This window comes from Notamacropus eugenii, chromosome 4 (assembly GCF_028372415.1).
Source record: "Notamacropus eugenii isolate mMacEug1 chromosome 4, mMacEug1.pri_v2, whole genome shotgun sequence".
NCBI lineage: Eukaryota > Metazoa > Chordata > Mammalia > Diprotodontia > Macropodidae > Notamacropus > Notamacropus eugenii.
In genome coordinates, this window is record NC_092875.1 from 11,842,928 (window position 1) to 11,862,845 (window position 19,918).

General features: G+C 46.6%; 1 protein-coding gene across 2 annotated transcripts in view; it reads right to left on the reverse strand.

The window, feature by feature from the left end:
• The window catches only part of LOC140498969 (septin-2), a 116,841-nt gene that overhangs the window by 52,846 nt on the left and 44,077 nt on the right, over positions 1–19,918 (reverse strand). The window contains exons 8-10 of one of the 2 annotated variants that reach the window (XM_072599800.1): positions 19,197–19,298; positions 10,078–10,223; positions 267–350 (exon numbers count right to left, since the gene is read on the reverse strand). In XM_072599800.1, the coding sequence (XP_072455901.1) occupies positions 267–350; positions 10,078–10,223; positions 19,197–19,298 (332 nt within the window). Of the gene's footprint in view, positions 1–266; positions 351–2,939; positions 3,067–10,077; positions 10,224–19,196; positions 19,299–19,918 lie in introns of those variants that run through there. The other variant, XM_072599801.1, reaches the window with a different exon arrangement.

Consider the following 19,918-nt stretch of genomic DNA (forward strand, 5'->3'; position numbering starts at 1 on the left):
CAAGGCCAGACCAGAGCAGAAGGGAACCAGAAGAACCCAGGGTCAAAAATGAAAGACCGTGGGCCAACGGCCAAATCCAAGTGTGCAGAAAAGACCCTGGAGGAGGAATCCAGCCCCCACAGAGGCTTAAAGGAACACATGGGAGTGGAGCCCTCCACTCTGACCACCTGCCTTGGGCCCAGGGCTCTGCACCACACTCTTCCATATCCCCACTCTAACCCTGCGCCATCCTGGCAGCCAAGACCAAAGGATCAGACCACACTCACCGGCCGCCACGTTTCAGCCTCTCTGAGCGGAAGTTTTCATAATGCAAATCCTGGGTTACTTCTTGTAGGTCCTGCATGTGCGTTCTAAAAAGGGGCCAGGACAAGGACCACATGAGTGCATTTGTTCTTTAAGTCAATCCCAATTCATCACTGTTTCTTCCCCAGAAGCTCTCTCTTTCCTTGATTAGTCCCTCCCTTAGGCTGACTGCCCTAGTCACTGGGCACCCACAACACATGCAAAAATACCCACCCAAGTACCCACAGCACCTATCAGATTGTCCAATATGACAAAACAGGAAAATGAGAAATGTTGGAGATGTGGGAAAATTGGAATATCAATGCATTGTTGGTGGAGCTGTGAACTGATCCAACCATTCTGTAGAGCAATTTGAAACTACGCCCAAAGGTCTATAAAAATGTGCATACCCTTTGACCCAGCAATATCACTTCTAGGTCTGTATCCCAAAGAGATCATAAAAATGGGAAAAGGACCACATGTATGAAAATATTTATAGCAGCTCTCTTTGTGGTGGCCAAGAACTGGAAATCGAGGGGATGCCCATCAATGACTGAACAAGTTGTGGTATATGAATGTAATGGAATATTATTGTGCTATGAGAAATGATGAGCAGGCAGATTTCAGAAAAAGTCTGGAAACACTTATGTGAACCGATGCTGGGTGAAGTGGAGAACATCGTACACAGCTACACCAACATCTGATAGACTTGGCTCTTCTCAACAATGCAAGGATCTAAGACAATTCTGAAAGACTTAAGATGGAAAATGCCATCCACATCCAGAGAAAGAACTCTGGAGTCTGAGCACAGATCAAAGCTGACTATTTTCACTTTTTTCTTGTGGTTTTCCTCTTTTGCTCCGATTCTTCTTTACAGCACGACTAATGAAGCAATGTGTTCATTTGATTGTACATGTATAGCCGATATCAGATGGTATGTTGTCTTGGGGAGAGGGAAGGAGAAGGGGGGAAATTTAGAACTCAAAATCTTATAAACGTGAATGCTGAAAACTAAAAATAAATTAACCAATTAAAAAAAACCCCACTCAAGCTTTGCCACCGACCACTAACTAGCTGGTATCTGGACTGGATTTCCCAGTTGTCTTTGACTTCTAATGAAATCACCTGTCTCCCCAAATCCTCTTCAAAGTCAGGAAATGTGGTAACTTCCAACTGTCCAGACCTCGGGCCAAGTACGCTGCCTGGCACACAGGAGGTGTTTAATAAATGCTCGACTGACCAAAATGTCTTAACTGTCCACGTTTGTAACAGTTTGGTTTTTCTCAAGATGGCGAAGAGGGGAAAAATTCAGACCCGAAAGTAATACTGAATTTTTAAAAAACCCCTAATGCCAACTGAGACACCTCTGGTTACAAAGCCATCCCATGGGTGCCTGGCGCTTCAAACACAGTTCCTTCTTCCAACCTCTCAATAGGACCGTGAAGGAGGGGGCTATCAAAATCACTACACCCAATTTACAGATGAGGAAACTGAGGCTCAGAGATGGGGAGTGTAACCAGTAAGTGAGATGGGAAATGGGAATCTACATTTCTCCTCCAGTGATCCTCAAAAACCAGAAAACCACATATCCATTTTATGGATGACGTTTAACTTTACATCAGAGAATGTCATCAATTCACCTCACCCCAAACTAAACTCTCTGTGAAAGGAAGACAATTAAGCAAAAACAAATGATACTGTGACCATTTCTGCAAACACAGTCCCTTCGGCCTCCATCTCTCTGCCTGGAGGGAGGAGAGATGCTTCATCACCTGTTCTCTAGGGGCTTCACTGGCTTTGACATTACTATGAGAACAGAGCAGAGATACAGCCCTGGGCCTGGAGCCAGGTAAAGCTGAGTTCAGATCTGGCCTCAGACACTGCCTGGCTGCACAGGCCACTGCACTCCATCTGCCTCGGTTTCCTCATCTGTAAAATGGGGCTCATCACAGTCCCTTCCTCCCAGGGTTGTCATCAGGACCACGTGAGATAATATTTGTAGAGTGCCTTGCAATCCTTAGAGCACTGCACCCATGCCAGCTGCTCTTACGAGACGGGTTGTTTCTTTTGCTGCCCTTCCCGTTCATATTACTGAGTAGGTCACTGAGCCGTCGTTGTCTCTTAGCTCTACTGATCTCATCCTACACCAGTTCAGATCAGTCTGTCCGTGCTTCTCTCAGGTCCTCACTTTTATCATTTTTTATTGGACGACAATGTCCCATAATTTTTCAGACATCTTCCAGCTGAGGAGGGGAGGAAACAACCATTTATTAAGCACCTACTATGTCCCAGGCTGTGCTAAGCGTTTCATAACTATTCTCTCACCTGATCTTCACAACAACCCTGGACAAAAACCGCACTGTGGTCATTATTTCCATTTTACAGCTGAGGAAACTTCTGGGTCAAGGGTCCTACAGCAAGTACAGGTCTCAGACTGGATTTGAATCCGGGTCTTGCTGACCCCAGGCCCAGTGCTCTATGCCCTCTGGCACCACCCAGTGGCATCCTGAGACACCCTCCTTGTTTCCACAACATAAGGAATGCTATCTGCTATGACAGTTTTCACACATAGTGGACCTTTGTTTTTGTCTTTTATTTCCTTGGGGGTATGCTTCCAACAGGTATTACTGAGTCAAAGAGCATGGACAGTACAGTACCTTTTCTTGAATAATTCCAAAGTGCTAGTCAGTATGGTCGGACCATTTCACAATTCCACCAACAATGCATCAGTGAGTCTGTCTTCACACATCCTCTCCAACACTGACTGTTCATCTTTTTCCACTCCTGCCAATTTGCATGAAGTGAAACAAAATTCTGTAGACCTTCATTTGAAAACTTCCTCCCATTAGTGATGTGGAGCATTTTTTCATGTAGCCATCAAAAAAACTAAAACTACAGGGAAATGGTTCTTAGTGTTACATGTTGGTGCAAACTCCCTATACATGTTTTATTTTAAAAAGAAACAAAATTTATACATTGTTAAGGGTTGGACTAGAGACTGAGTTAAGAAAAAAGGAAAAACATCGGGAGAAAAGGAAAATAGTCTTATGATACAGAGTGTGGTCCTGTATAGAGGAGTGAGGAGAGGGGAGACAGGTCATGAGGAAGGCAAAAGGACACACACACACACACACACACACACACACACACACACAGACACATACAGACACACACACAGACAGAGACAAACACACACACAGAGACAAACACACAGAGACACACACACACAGACACACAGAGACACACACACACAAAGAGACACAGACAGACACACACAGAGATACACAGACACACACACAGACACACACAGACACAGACAGACACACACAGAGATACACAGACAGACACACACAGAGACACACACACACAGAGACACACACAGAGACACACACAGACACACACACAGAGAGACACACACAGAGACACACACAGACACACACACAGACACACACACAGAGATACACAGACAGACACACACACACAGACACGCACATAGACACAGACAGACACACACAGAGATACACAGACAGACACACACAGAGACACACACACAGACACACACACAGAGACACACACACACATACACACACTATGAAAGGAAGGGAGGCTGGGTAGCCAGGGTCAGGGCTCTAGGCTAGTCATACGGTTCATGTAGTTGCTGGAAGCTCTTTTTAAAGACTGTGGGGTTTGTCCAGAGCTCAGCAGCATATATGTTCAATGAACCCCATGGATGGTCCCAACCCATGTGAATGCACTGTCTGACTATGGGAAGGCAGAGATTCCTTTGCCTCCAGGTACCCTTGAAGTCATCAGTTCCTGTTGTAACCTGTTGCCCAGGAATCTGCGGGCTGCCCCAGCTGTGGCCCCTTGTGGGATATGGCAGCAACACTGGCAGTGTCCAGTTCTGGGAGGCCATGGGGGACAGGAGGCAGAGGAAGAGAAATACCCAGGTTCCTCCCTACATATTTGAAATGCCTGTGACATCAATGCAGTGACTTTTCTCACTCCACATTTTCTCTTCTGGCTCATTCCATTTCCCTTCCCATGACCCACCATGGCTTCACTCATGCATCCCAGTGAGTGCTGTCCCCTTGTAACACAGCTGGCTGCCCCTGTACAAAGGGGTCTGGCCCCAACCCTGCCTTTGGAGATGTTGTCAAAGCTTACAGTACATTCTTCCAAATGAAGAACTTCACAGAATACCGCACCAGCCCTGCTGGAGGGCTCTCCTGCCCACACCACCCAGGCCTGTGGCCAGCTGCCTTCACCCCTCCAGTGGTCTCCTCTGCACATAGCAGAGGACTGTGAACAACCTTCCCTTAAGCTGGACTGGCTTAGGCCGCCTCTGTTCCATTCCCCAAGCTCTCTGTAACAGGAAGCCTCCCCTGAGACATCCGCGAGGCAGTCTGCATATTAGAATTTGTACAACAGTTACCCGTGTGCCCATCCTATCCCTGGCACTACACTCCAAGTTTCTTGAGAGAATTTTCAAAGGCAGTTCTGCCTATTGGAAAGAGTGACTACCCCTAACCAGGCATTCCTTTCACACCCATAAACCCTCAGTGTTCCCCAAGACTCTGCCTGGGTCCCTTCTCTCCTCCCTCTGTTCTGTCTCACTTGGTGACCTCATCAACTCCTTGGACTCAACCACTATCTCTGTACAAATGATTTCAGCCTTAGTGTCCCACGGGAGCTGCAGTCCTAAATGACATCTAATTCATAAACATGGATTATAAGAGCCTACTATGTGCCAAGCACTGGGGATACAGCTAATAAAAGAAAGGCAATCCCTGCTCTCCCTAAAGGAAGGCACTGGGAGGAGTTTGGTCCTCTCCAACCCTCCATTTGGAGGGGAGCGGAGGCTGAGGGAGGAGACAATCAAGATGGCAGTAGTATCCTGGGGGTGAAATCAGAAGTGATGAGTTTATCCTGGGAGTTAAAACCAGGCAGAGCAGCAGGTGCCAAGGAGAGCAAGGATCTCAAGCTGCACGCCCCATAGACCCCAGGTGTTAAACTGCTCATTAAGGCAGTCCCAAACCCAATTAAAATGTAGATGGAAAATGTTTGAAAACAGAAAACCACGTGAATAATGGAAATTGGTGGTTTGCTAAGTCAATATGCAGCTTGCAGGGATCCATTTCTACTTGAGATCAATCCCCACCACAGACCATCTCCTTATCTTCCCCTAAAGCCTCTTCCCAACTTTCCTATGGCTATGGGGGGGGGGGGGGGGGCAGTGCCACCACCTGTTAACCTGGCCTGAAACCTCAGAGCCGACCTCATTCCTTACTCACTTGCCCCACATGCCTGCTCTGCTCCCCAATCTTGCCCCACCTCCCTTCACAGCATCTCTCTGCTCACAGCCATCATCCCAGTACAGGCCCTCCTCACATCTCACTCAGCCTCTGGCCAGGCTCCTGCTTGGTGTCCCTCCCACTCCCATCCAAGGTGATTTCCTAAAGGTCACCCTGTCTTCCCCCCTCACCCCCAGCCCACATCCTCTACAATCCAGTCACACTTGGCTCCTCACAGTTTCCCACATACCACACTCATTTTCCAACCATGCACCGCCTCCCACCCCATGCTCTCCCCCACACCTTCTCAAGACAGCTCAAATCCCACTTTTTGCAGGAGGGTTTTCCTGATTCCAGCAGGAAATACTGTTCAAGAAACTCTAGAAAGAGCCATGAGGGGGAATCAGTGGCACAGATGGCTTCTACAAGATTACAGGCCTCTCAGGGACTCTTGTCTGAAACTCCTGGCCTTGGCCTGGGCTCTTGGGCTTGAAGCAGTGAATGGGATAGGATGTGGTGCTGGACCAGAAGGGAGGGAGAAAGAGCCCAGGGAACTGAGTCAGCTCTGGGGGCCTGCAGTCTGCTTTCCTCCATCATCCCCTCAGTCCAATACTGCTTGGCCAGTGTGGAGGAGGCAATCAAGTGGCACTCCCTACTGACACTGGCGTTGCTGCAGAGGGCAGTCTGAATCAGGGTCCGAAGCTGGCATCTGGAGGCAACCTGGCTCCTCCACCAGCAAACAGATGCTGACAGGGTTCCCCTTGATCGGGTCCAGGGAAGTCATGAATGACCACTCCAACCCCTCTCTCTCCTGGGCCAGAGGCCTGCTGGGGTCTTGGCTAATCCAGGCCACTGCTGGGTCAACATCTGACCTCTCCCACACCAATCCAGCAGGCCAATGAATGTGGTCCAAGTATGTGGAGAGGATGGGTCCTCACTAACACTAGCCAGCCCAACAACTGGGAGGTGACTCTGGTCAGACTCCTGGTGTCTTAAGAAGCCTTGTTTTTAATGGGATATAGAAATCTATCTTGCCCTACAAGAAAATAGAGGAAATGGGGATAAGGGAAAGAGGGGTGTGACAAAACAGAGGGCAGATTGGGGGAAGGGGTAATCAGAATGCAAGGCGTTATGGGGTGGGGGAGGGGAGAGATGGGGAGAAAATTTAAAACTCAAAATCTTGTGGAAATGAATGTTGAAAACTAAAAATAAATTAATTAATTAAAAAATAAATAAATAAAATAGACAGGATGACTGAGGATGGCTGAGGATGGCCCAGGATGCAGGGGATGACCTTGGCATCTTCAATGTCTGACCACACGCTAAGCTCACCACAATACTTGCTTCAGCCACCTTCATGGCCATTAAAACAAACTGTTCTCATCCACTCATTCCACTGGGGAAAATCTTTACATGCTTGGAGTAGACACCCTCTAACTCGCCAACAGGTCTGAGGCCTGGTGGCTACCCCTCAACCCAGTTTAAGTCCATCTGCCAAGAATTGCCAGGGTGTGGACACTGCACATGTTATAGTTTCTTGGAACCACAGGTGAGAATTGGGCAACAGATGGACACCAAAGGTGGATGAGCAGCCCTCCCCCTCATACATCCCATCATCCTGTGGCTAGGAGACTTGAGATGCATCCTCTGACTCATCAACTAGGCATTTTTGAGGTTAACAACCCAGACCTTAAAGATGTGGTTTTGGGTGAAGCAAGGTGATTCCCCTTTCAAGTACCCCCAATATCTCTGATAACTACTAAACATCCTCCCCCCAGGTCTTCTGAGGCAAAGTGGCTCCCTTGAGAAGATGTCGCTCTAGCCTCTCGCACAAGTCCTGGATCCAAAGTTACATCACTTTACCGCTGGAAGGAACCCTGGGGGCCATTGGACCCAGCTTACACCTCCACCAAAATCGCCTCTCACACAGCCCTCCCAGGGTCTTCCATCCTCTGCCTAAAACCCTGACCGCTTCCCAGGGCAGCCAACTCCATGCAGAGATGGTTTGTTCTCTCTCCACTTTCTCCCTTGTTCAGCCTTCTGTCACCAAGCAGAATAAATCTCTTCGAACCTAACCACCTTCATCTCCCTCATTCGCTCTCACATGGCACTGGCCCATTCTGGCCATCACTCTCCCTTTGGACACTCATCACGTCAAGCTGGAGAATGGACTAGATTTTGGCTCAGAGATTGAGAGCTGGGAGGGACCTTGCAGGCTCTCGGATCCAACCCTCACATTTTATATGAGAAAACTGAAAAGGCTTTTGCAGTCTCTCCTAGCTCTGACGATCTAAGGAGTTTCCTAAGACTTTTTTTAGATAACGTACACCCGCAAACAAGAAGCCAAGAGATCAGAAGCCCCCCGAGCACAGGAACGGCTCGTCATCTTCCTCTCTCTCTCCCCAGCACTGAGAGTAGAGCCTTGGTATCTATCGGGTGTGCTTGGTGTCCTCCCCCGACCCCCAGCGGTTTCTGGTGTGCAGGTGTGAGGACCCTTGGGGGGACTGGACTGGATTAGGGAGCCACTGAAGTCCCTCTTCTGGGCTCCACCTGGCTCTGCCACTCACCAGGAGATAACGTGGCCATGGAAAGTTACTTACCTTCCTTGAGTTTGAATGGCCTCATCTGTCAAACAAGGATAATAATTCTTAACCCACCTTTCTCATAAGGTTTTAAGGAAACTACTTTATAAAGCTCAAAGCCCCAGAGAACTGAGCTATCATTGTCACTTGTCAAGTGTTTAGACGTAAATTTCTCACAAAGAGTTCTAAGGAAAGTATAGATCCTATGTATACATGTGTGCTTCCAACAAATTCACATGCCTATTAAGTAACCTACTGAGTGCATGGCTCTATAAATAGAAACAATGGAAACATGTAATTAGCCTTCAAAAAAATGCTCATATACCATTGTCACATCAGCCATGACATGGCGCAAAAGGAAAGAATCAGAAGATTTTGGCTTAGAAGGGACTGTGGACAAAAGCCTGTCCAGCATCCTCATTATTAGATCCCATCCCTGTAGCACAACGAGCAGAGCATTGGAATCAAATCTTGCCTCCAGTACTTACTGGCTCCTTTGGCACTTGGTACCCTAGTTTCCCCTTCTGTAAAGTAAGAACCTCATGGACCCTCAACCATCTTGCAAGGACAGGAAGGGGCTGTTAGTAACAGCAGCTGGGTCTGTCTTTAGGCCATCACTAGAGGGCAGCAAAGGGTCACTAATGTGCTTTCCGGCCACGCCTGGGCGTGTTCCCTTCCCACCCTCTCAAGCAAGGTCAAAGACAAAATGCCCATTCCCCCGCTTTTCCAGGTAGGCAGATAGAAGTGTAAAGTAAGCCCAAAGAAGAAAATGCCCAGAGTTAAACTTTGGGGAGGAGGAAGGGGCACCTCCCCTTCTGCCCATCACCATGGTCTTCTTGGGAATCAAAGCTTTGGCCCTGGCTAGGAAGCGCACAATGGGGCCCCAACAGCTCCTTAAATATAGTCAAGTCTACGTAGAGATGGAGAATCATCTCACCTAAGCCCCTTCCTTGTCCAGAAGAGGAAACCAAGGTCCCAAGATGGGTCTTCCACTAGCCACCAATGGCTACACACCGGACACACTAACCATTTATATTTAATGAAGTTGTAATATTTGACGTCTGGGCTCCTTAGGAGTTAAAATAGACCCCAGGAAGTTCATCGACGTACACACACATCCTCTTTGCAGCCAGTGTCTGGAAAGGCCTTCTACTTCTCGGAAAGGATTCTCACTGTCCTCTGAGAAAGTGCCTTCATGATTCCAAAGGACTCATGATGGGAGATACTATCCACCTCCAGAGAAGGAACTCACAGTCTGCACACAGACTGTTTTCACTCTTCTTTGGTTTTCTGTTTCTTCTTTTACAACACAAGTAATGTGAAAATACATTTTACATGACTGTGCATGAATAATCCATATCAGACTGCTCGCCTTCTTGGGGAGGGGGAGAAGAGGGAGGGAGAAAAATTTGGAACTCAAAATCTATCCGAAAATGAATGTTGAAATCTGTCTGTACGTGTAAATGGAGGAAATCAAATACTATTACTTTTTTAAAAAGTGCTCTCTGAGTCACCTTCTCCTGTGCTCCTCTTTATCCACCCCCCCTCCCCAACCTTCCTTCTTTAGACTCTCCTGGTATCTTCTCCCACAAGGAAGAACATAGCTTTGGCAACCACCAGTGGAGGCCCCCAACAATACGAAGTGAAATAGACCTTCTCACAGCAGATCCCAGCCCAGCTGTCCCCCCACAATCAATGCCACCTCCTGCTTCTAGCCATTTTATCCGAACTAAGTAGAGTTGGACTTCCTCATTTTTCCAGCAATTAAGTCACTTTCCATCTTATGCATTTGGAAGGAAAAAATTGCCCACAAAACATCACATGAAACAAAGAAGACCTAATGTTTCAAAGGCCACTCAGAGAAAACGTTTGCTGGCCCAATTCATCATGAAAACTAACCCAGGGGCAGTCTTACTTACACCAACATAGTCCTCAACTTTAGGAAATCATTATGTTCTGGATTCTCCACCTCAACCACACCCCAAGGATACAGGCGACCTCTGATCTTTCTTCCTTTGACTTCAATGAGTTGGTTAGAGCCAATAACAGCAAACGGTATGCTGGCCTAAATGAAGAGAGTGAGAAAGGAAACACAAATTAATTTTCAGGAGTCATCTGGGCTCAGGACATCAGCATCTAGCAGAACTACGTCCAGGGGCCTGAGAGACCACCTAACCCAGTGATGTCAAACTCAAATAGAAATGGCAGCCCCTAAATTGTACACAAGATCCCCCAGGCCACATCTCAACTCTCTTTTAAAATGGAACATTGTGTTAAATATTTCCCAAAAATATTTTCATCTAGCTCAGGCTACATTCAGGACATTGTGGGCCACAGGCTATATGTTTGACATCTCTGATCTAGTCAAATTTCTTTCCTTTCCAAAGGAAGAAAATGAGATCCTGGGAAGACAAAGGACTTGGCCAAAGTCACCCAGACAACAAATAGTTCAGCCAGGATTCAAGGGTGGATCACTGGATTCAAAATCCAAAGTTCCTTCCTCTAAACCTAAAAGAAATAGTGGTAAATTTCAACTATGAAATTTGAGGTATTTTAAAATAAGAATTACATTTGCAAATTTCCACTTTAAAACAGAAAAACATTAGATGGTACACCAAAAAGAGAAGAAACTCTGAAAAGTTTTAATATAGTAAAGCCCCACCCCATCAGGAAAGCCCAGTGAAAACCTACAGGTTTACAAAGAACAGAGCCACACGAGGGTACCCAGGTGGGTAAGAAGTGGTGGGGATAGACAAATGGTCAAGGGAAATGTCAGACTGACAGTTTCCTGTCACTAAATTTTAGAATGGGGATAGTCAGATGATCCAGTGCACAGAGCGCCAGGTCAGAAAGACTCATCTTCCTGAGTTCAAATCCAGCCTGACAGAGTTACTAGATGAGTGACCCTGGGCAAGTCACTTCATCCTGCTTGCCTCAGTTTCTTCATCTGTAAAATGAGCTAGAGAAGGAAATGGCAAACCAGTTCAGTGTATTTGCGAAGAAAACACCAAATGGGATCACAAAGAACAGACCATGACTGAAACAAATGAACAACAAAAAAATAGAATATTACGGGAGAACCCCATGAGGTGAGAATGCACTCAGTTAGAAGGCAGGCACTATAGATGGAGAGTGAGACAGGAGAGAAGAGTGGGAAAGATGCTGCTCCCAAGCATGCATGTCTGAGGAGGCTGGATCCAGGGCTCATTTTAGAGAGGAGGAAGCAAAAACCCGGAGGGGGGAAGAACCACCCGAGATCACACAGACAGCATGAAGGGGCAGGACTGAGATGGGCCCAGAACTCTCTACCTGCCACCTGTTGCCATCTTGTTTGGCTCAACCAAGAGTCTCCAGGCAAGGCCCTGTGCTGGGTGCGGAGGAGACAGCAAGAAGGAACAGAGTCCTCATCCTCAAGGAGCTCATGTTCCCCTGGGGACAGAAGGCAAACCTAAGCAGCCACAACCGTCTGCTGGGCAGGAGGAAGAGAAGGCCAATGATGTTGAGAGGGTAGAATGGGAGCAAGGAAGGCAAGGAGGGAGCCCCTGTGAGCACAAAGGGGGCAAGTGGCAGCCAGTGAAAGGCTGCAGAAACAGCAAATACATAGACAGTAACAGGAAATAAGTCCCACAGAGCCAGAGTCAGGAAGGAACTGAGATCAACCTCCTTTTACAGAAGAGCAAACTGAGGCAAAGAGAAGGCACTTGTCGAGGGGCACACAGAAAGTAAGTGTCCAAGGGTAGGAGGTGAAGCAAGGTCTTTCTGATTGCCCCCATCCACTGCAAAGCTCTGCCTCTGAAGTGTGGAAAGTGGGCTGGGGTCAGACTGTGAGGGGCTTTAAATAACAGGTGTTGGGGTATATCCCTGAAGCCTCTGAAGACTCCTGAGCAAGGAAGGAACAAGGTGGAAACTGAGCCTTGAGAAGGTGATTTTGGCCGCTGAGTGGAGGACAGAATAGGACCAGAGAGACGAGAGGCCAGGAGTCAGAAGGGGCTGTGCAGACCAGAGGTTGGGGGACAGAACAAGCACAAGGAGATGAGAGGCCGGGTACAGGGGTCCTCTTAGGGAGCTGCTCTTACAGTCCAAGCAGGACAGGATGAAGACCTGGATTCAGCAAGGGATAGCCATGTGAGGGAGGAGGAAGGGATGGACGAAAGAGATGTCACCAACACAGAACTGACGAGACCACAGGGAGGAAGGGGCAGGAAAGAGAGAAGGATGAGTGTGAGCTGACTGAACCAGAATGGCAATGATCTCCTCAAAGGAAATGAGGCAGCTGGGCACTGGTCCAGAGTCAGGAAGACCTGAGTTCAAATCTAACCTTGGATACCTGCAAGCACTTAATGTCTCTGGGCAAGTCATGTCACCTCTGCCTCAGTTTCCTTACCTGTAAAATGGGGGTGATAATAGCACCCCCTTAGTAGAGTTGTGAGGATAAAGTGAGACATTATGTAAACGGGAATGATTATTACTGACGATAATAACAGACAGCAAAGTCGAGGAGAAAGGGAGTTTCAGGGGCAGGGGATTGTTTTTGTTTTGAATATGTTGCATTTAAGATGTCAAGAGGAAATCCAGGCAGTTCGGTCCAAGAGGCAGACCGTAATAAAACAAGAATCTGAACCTCAGGAGGAAGATCTGAATTGGGAAGTGATACAGATAAAGATGACAAATTACACGTGTGTGGGTGACAAATAGGCTTCCTATGAAAGGTCCCAAGACTGCCGGGAGAACAAACGTAAAGAAGCAGAGAGGATCAAAGACGGTCAGAGTATAATCCCTGTCAGAGTGGGAGACTACTGACATCCAAAAGACCAAAACGGCCAGAAAGCATTTACGAAGTGCCTACTGTATGCTGACTGCTGGAGCTGATAAAGGAAAGGGAACCAGTCCAAAGGAGCCCAACAGAGCAGGGCCAGCTTTCCAAGCACCCAACAGGCAAGCAGGGCAGGACTCGAGGCATGAGTCAACAGCTGATGCCATGTTGAGCACAGCTTCCAGGAATAAGGAGGTGCCCTGGGCAGACCCCGTTCAAGGCACCACGTTTTAGGAAGGACACAGCTAAGCTGAAAGGCATTTTAAGTGCTTACTATGTGCCCAGCACTGGTCTAATCACTAGGAATACAGAGAAAGGAAGAAGCCGTCACCACCCTCACAGAGCTTACAATTCCAACAGGGAAACAACAGAAAACAGCTATACACAAAAGAGATCTAGACAAAGGGTCATAACCTCTTAGGTACCCCTTGGCCAGTCTGTCTCGTGAAGCCTATGCACTTCTCAGAAATGCGTACCCTAAAACACCAAGGATTATCAAGGAAACTAATTATATTGAAATACAATTATCAAAATATTTTATCTAAAACAAGTTCACAAGCCCCAGGCTGAGAAGCTCTGAAATAGAGGTAGCAGAGCTGGGGAAGAGAGTCAAGGCAAGGTGGCCAAGGGCTGACGAGGGTAGAGAAAGACTTTTCAGGTGTAGATTGGACAAGAAGAGGCCTACTGAGGCAGGCAAGGAGAGTATCCAGGTGGAGGGGGCAGTCAGCAGTGTCCAGAGCTGTAGAAATTCAGATAGGATGAGGGATAAGAAAAAGCTGGGGATATAGCAGGGAAGGGATTGTTTCAGCCAAGTGCTGAGGTCAGGAGGAACCAAGAAAAGGGTTGAGAAGTGAGTGGGACGGAAGGATATGAAAAAGATGAGTGTGCTTCATTTAACAGTTCAGCTCTGAGAGGCAACACAAATATGGCACGAGAGGCTGAGGAAATGGCAAGACCACAAGAAGACAGGGCAAGGATGGCAGAGGCGTGGTCCTCTCCATGTCCTGATCACAGTGGCAGGCAGCAGAGTTCTTCTCAGATTTGTAAGCAGGATCCCCCTTCACACTGCCCCTGCGTCCTCCCCCACTGGCACCAATGATGCCAGCTCCTGCCCACTCCTCTTCCTCAACCTCTCTCATCTGTCTCTTTGGTTGCAGCATCACTCTCTGAGTTGTTGTGACCTTTCACTTGAACTATTTCAAAAGCCAGATGAATGGTACCCTCCATCATCCACCTTCCATGGCTGTCAAAGGGATACTACAGGTGTATCAGTCAGACCCAGTGACCACATCAGCCCTCTGCTCAACAAGCTACAGCTGACCCCAGAGCCACTGGGATGAAACACAAACTGTCTATTGGGCCTGTGAAGCCCCAACTGACCTCACCAGGCTGACAACACATTCCTCGCCTTCACACACTCTACACCAACCAATCAATTAACAAACATTTGTTAAGTGCCTACTATGTGCCAGGCACATACAAAAAAGAGGCAAAAAGCAGTCCCTGCCCTCAAAGAGCCCACAAGCTCACAGGGGAACAACAAGGAAACAAGGATACACACAGCAAGCTGGACATACAGGATAAACAGGAACTAACAAAGAGAAAGAAGGCACTGGGGTTCAGGGGCTGGGAGAAGGCTTCATGCAGGAAGGGGCACATAAAGGAGGTCAGGGAGGTCAGCTGGTGAACTGGCTGGCTCGCCTCCTTCCTCCCCTCTCGCCCTGTAAGGATCAGCACAAGCGCCACTCTCCTTCAAAAGACATGTCCTCATGTACCAACTCGTCAGTTCACTTTTCCTCACCACACACACATACACACACAGAGAAACACTCTCACACATATACATACACACATATATACACACATGCACACACACATACATGCACTTGCACACAGAAACACATACACTCATGTACACACACAGAAACACATACATGCACTTACACACACTCTCTCTCACACACTCACTCACACACACACATACACACACACACACACACGCTCATTTCTTTTTCTGGGATCACATTACAGAATATAAAACCTCGGAGGCAGGGATGGTCCCTAGTGCACTACTAGGCACACAATAAGCAATTATCCAAAGCTTGTAGGTGGCAGGAAAGAGAGAAGTCAGTAAACTGACATTATGAGCAAGAGAAAGAAGAGGAATAAAGGGCAAACTGCCCAGAGGGGACCAAATAGGCCCAAGTCATGGGAGAGCAGCGGGCACCAAGAAGATGGAGGGTATGCACTGCAGCATGTTCCCTGGGCATGAGAAATCATAGGAAAGCTCTCCCTCTGGGCAGACCTGACTAGTCCAGGAGGGGCCAGCCATGGATTATGAGGAAGGGAGAAGCAGAGCAGGCCTCTGGCACATCTGCCCGGACCCTCCACAGGGATGGACAAAAGGGCACAGTTAGAGAAATGCAAATCAAAACAACTCTGAGGTACCACCTCACACCTATTAGAAATGACAAATGCGAGAGGAAATGTGGAAAAATTGGGACATTAATGCACCGTGGGTGGAGCATCCCACCATTCTGGAGAACAATTTGGGACTAGACCCAAAGCACTATAAAACTGTGCATGCCCTCTACTACCAATACCACTATTGGGTCTGTACCCCAAAGGGATAAAAGAAAAAGGAAAAGGACCCACAGGTACAAAAATATTCCTAAAAGCTCTTTTTGTGGAGGCAAAGAATTGGAAACTGAGGGGATGTCCATCTACTTAAGGAATGTGTGAACAAGTAGCAGTTTATGATTCCAATGGAATACCATTGTGCTCTAAGAAATGATGAGCAGAAGAAATAGAGGGTTAGACCAGTGGAATAAGTTAGGTACATAAGACACTGTAGTCAATAACTATAGCAGTCTACTGTTTGATAAACCCAAGGACTCCAGTTTCTGGGATAAGAACTCATTGTGTGACAAAAACTGCTGGGAAAACTGGAAAACAGTGTGGCAGAATCTAGGCATAGATCAATGCCTGACATTGCATACCAGAATAAAGTTCAAATGAGGACATGATCTAGGTATAAAGGCTGATACTATAAACAAACCAGAGGAGCAAGGAATAATTTATAAAATAGATTTATAGAGAAGGGAGAAATCTATGATCAAAGAAGAGATAGAGAACATTATGAAATGCAAAATGGATAATTTTGATTATATTGAAAAGGTTTTGCACAAACAAAGCCAATGCAACCAAGATTAGGAGGGAAAAAGAAAACCAGGAAAGAATTTTTATAACTAATGTCTGTGATAGAGGCCTCATTTCTAAAATATATGCAGAACTGAGTCAAATTTACAAGAACACAAGCCATTCCCCAATTGATAAATGGGCAAAGGATATGAACAGGCAGTTTTCAGAGGAAGAAATTAAAGCTATTAAGTCACACGAAAAAATGCTCTAAATCACTATTGATTAGAGAGATGCAAATCAAAACAACTCTGAGGTACCACATCATACCTAACAGATTGGCTAACATGACAGAACAAGAAAATGATAAATACTGGAGATGCGGGAAAGTTGGAACACTAATTCATTGTTGGTGGAGCTGTGAGCTGATCCAACAATTTTGGAGAGAAACTTGGAACAATGCCCACAGGGCTATAAAAATGTGCATACCCTTTGACCCAATAATACCCCACTTCTAGAGTTGAATCCCAAAGAGATCATAAAAATGGGAAAAGTGCCCACATGTACAAAAAATAATTATAGCAGCTCTTTTTGTGGTGGCCAAGAACTGGAAACTGAGGGAATGCACTTCAACTGAGGAATGGCTGAACAAGGTGTGGTATATGAATGTAATGGAATACTATTGTGCTATAAGAAATGGCAGACAGGCAGACTTCAGAAAAACCTGGAAAGACTTATATGAACTGAGGCTGAGTGAAGTGAGCAGAACCAGAAGAACATTGTATACAGTAACAGCAACATTGTATCATGATCAGCTATGAATGATGTAACTATTCTGATCAACAGAATGATTCAAGACAATTTTGAATGACTTAGGATGAAAAATGCCACCTTGCTGTAAGGTTAATAGTGGGTGGGGGAAGAGTTAAAGATCTTCCCCACCCATTAATAAGCCCCAGACACCTTTTGTTACTAATGAGGCACAAGGTCACAAAGGTCGTGCCCTCCAGCCCTGAAAGGAGTATCTATACTCTGAGGGGAGGTTTTGCTTTGGGGCTTATTTTTTTGGAAGAAGGTTTGCGTGCCAGATGAGACTCTGGGCAGCTGTTTTAAGAAGCCTGCCGACTTTGAAAACCCAAGGGTAACAATGTATGTATTATCTATGGTCAGACAGTTGGAAGCCCTATCTGCTGGTCTTTCTTTTTCTGTAGTGTTTTCTCTGAAGTTCAGAGTGCTGACTTTTCCTCTACACTAAGAGAAATGATACATGTGCTTGATTAAAGTAGATTGTTGACCCTTCAAAAGTTGCTTTCCTTTAAGAAAAGCAGATCTAAGAACCTGTCCAGCAGGCCCTCCTGTGGATGGCAGGGTCCTTGCTGTTGCACTTGTCTCTACAGAAAGGACTGACAGAGTCTGAATGTAGATTGAGGTATACTTTTAAAACTTTGGGGTTTTTTTTTTTTGTTTCTTTTTGGTCTTTTTTTCTTTCACAACATGGCTAATATGGAAATATGTTTTGCACTTACGTAGTTTTATATCAAATTGTTTGCCTTATCAGGGAGGGGAGAGGAAAGGAGAAAATCTGAATCTCAAAATTTTGAAAGACAAATGTTAAAAATTGTTTTTACGTGTAATTAGGAAAAATAAAATATTATTAAAAAACAAATTCCCAAGTGCTATACAGGTGTATGATTCTTTTTGTTCTGACCTATGGCCACCTTAGTGTAGGGAATACCCAGTAAGGAAACTCCCCCACCAATGCTAACTGGCAGTGGCTCTACTCCTTTTCATCTGAGCGCTACCTGGGGCCAGAAGGGTCACAGTGCCAGAGGATGAGTCCACAGTGGTGCCTGAACCAGGACTTCCTGTCTCTGAAGCTGCCTTTCTCATACAAATACGGCCATGATCACTGTTATTTTTATTGATGTGGATTATTAAAGGGAGTTTACATCAAATTTGGATTAAGGAAGAGATGAAATGGGAAGAAAAAATGAGTTAAGTCTCCACAGGTCACCTGTCATCATCCACAAATAGACACAGAGTACACCACCAGCAATAAAAAATCATTCATATTCAGGGAGCAGACTCTACCTAGTCAGTCCATGGTCAGTCTAGGTTCATTACCCAGAGCCCCTGAGATCTGAGCTGCCAGACCAGAGTAGGCCTGCGAGAACACCACAAGGACAGCACCTGAAGAACCTTTAAGGTTTCTGGGCTGGATGCCCTGCCACGTTGCTTCCCCTCTCCCCAGTCAATAATTCAGCCCTCTGCTTGATCCCTGGAGGCCAACCTGCAGCAGAGAAGGAGGCTCTGCCGAGCACTCTCATCCATTCCTGGGCAGGGAGGGCCAGCCCCCCAGGAGTGGGCAGGCTTTCTTTGCCTTCTCTTCCCTTTCGGTCCTGTGTACATTCCAAAAAGTTGGCTACTGAGGGTCCCCAGGGCTGTTAGAAAACTTCCCAGATGCATTTGTCGGAACACAGGGGAAGTGAGGGTAGGACAGGGAGGATCAACCTGCTGCCATGGAGGACAAGGCACTGCAGCATGGCACTGGGGAGGACTTGGGTGCAAATCCCCACTACAGGCGGCCTTGGGCAATTCATCACTTAACTTCTCCGAAAATCTGCTTCCTCGTCTATCAAAGAGGACACTGACCCCTTCCAGTTCTGGACCTCTGAATCTCTCTGAGCATTGTTTCCTTAACTATGAAATTAGGATAATAAGTCTGTGACAGTTAGCATATTAAAGGTCTGGGGTCATCTAGTGAGCCTTCAGTTTGCAGATGAGGAAGCTGAGGCCCAAGTTCATCCAGTCAGCAAATGGCAGAGCCAGGATTTGAGGCCAAGAGAAATGCTAGTGTTTAGTGTGGCTCTTCTGAACCCTCCTGGGCTAGAATCCAAGTGGGAACAAGGCAGAAGGAAGTCAATACCAACTCATGGCACAGAGGGACTCCCAGGAAGTTCTTCCTCTTCCCAAACCAGATCTTCAGAGAATAAATGCCCTCTGTGCACAGCCATGATTTTGTCAAGTAGAATATTTGGCAAATCCAGTCAGCAAAAGAAAGGCACAGAGAGCAAAAGATACACTCACCTTCAGGACTCTGGTCTGTTCTTTAAACTCCTCATCTTCATCAGAGTCTGCATCAGGCAGCTGATAAATTCGAATGCCGTGTTCAGAGATTTCATCAAGGATCTACAGGGGAGAAGCAGAAAAAGAAATAGGGCATCCTTACAGACCATATGGAGACAGATGGCATCAGCAGGGGCTCTAGGCCTGGCCACAACCATGACCTTCTCCTGCCGAGGTCTCTCTCGCCCCCAGAGAAAAGCCTGGACAACACTAGAGCATCAAGACATGATTCTACGAAGGAGTCTGAGTCAAGTATTGTGCAACAGTAGAACCTGTGGAAATAAAGAAGACTAGTTGCGAGGGGGCTTAGAATAAAGCCAGTCCAGAGAGAAGGCATCCCCTAGTCCCTACCAGGGACAACCTGGGCTATTATGGTGATATGGGAGAGGCTGCACCAGCTCCTGCCTAGGAAAGCCTGACCTAGCATGTGGAGACATCAGAAGTGGCTGCTCTAGTCCTTACTTACTCAGCATGGTCACAGAAAAGAGCTAAGGCACATACATGAACCTTATGCTTTTAAATACCAGATCTCTATATTTTAGCCATCTAAGATATCTCAAGCTCAACATGTCCAAAGCAGATTCACTGTCTTTCCCCTCAAATGCAGCACTCTCCCTGAATTTGCTGTTTCTATTAGAGCCACCATGATCTTTCCATTCACCCAGGTTCACAATCTTGGGTCA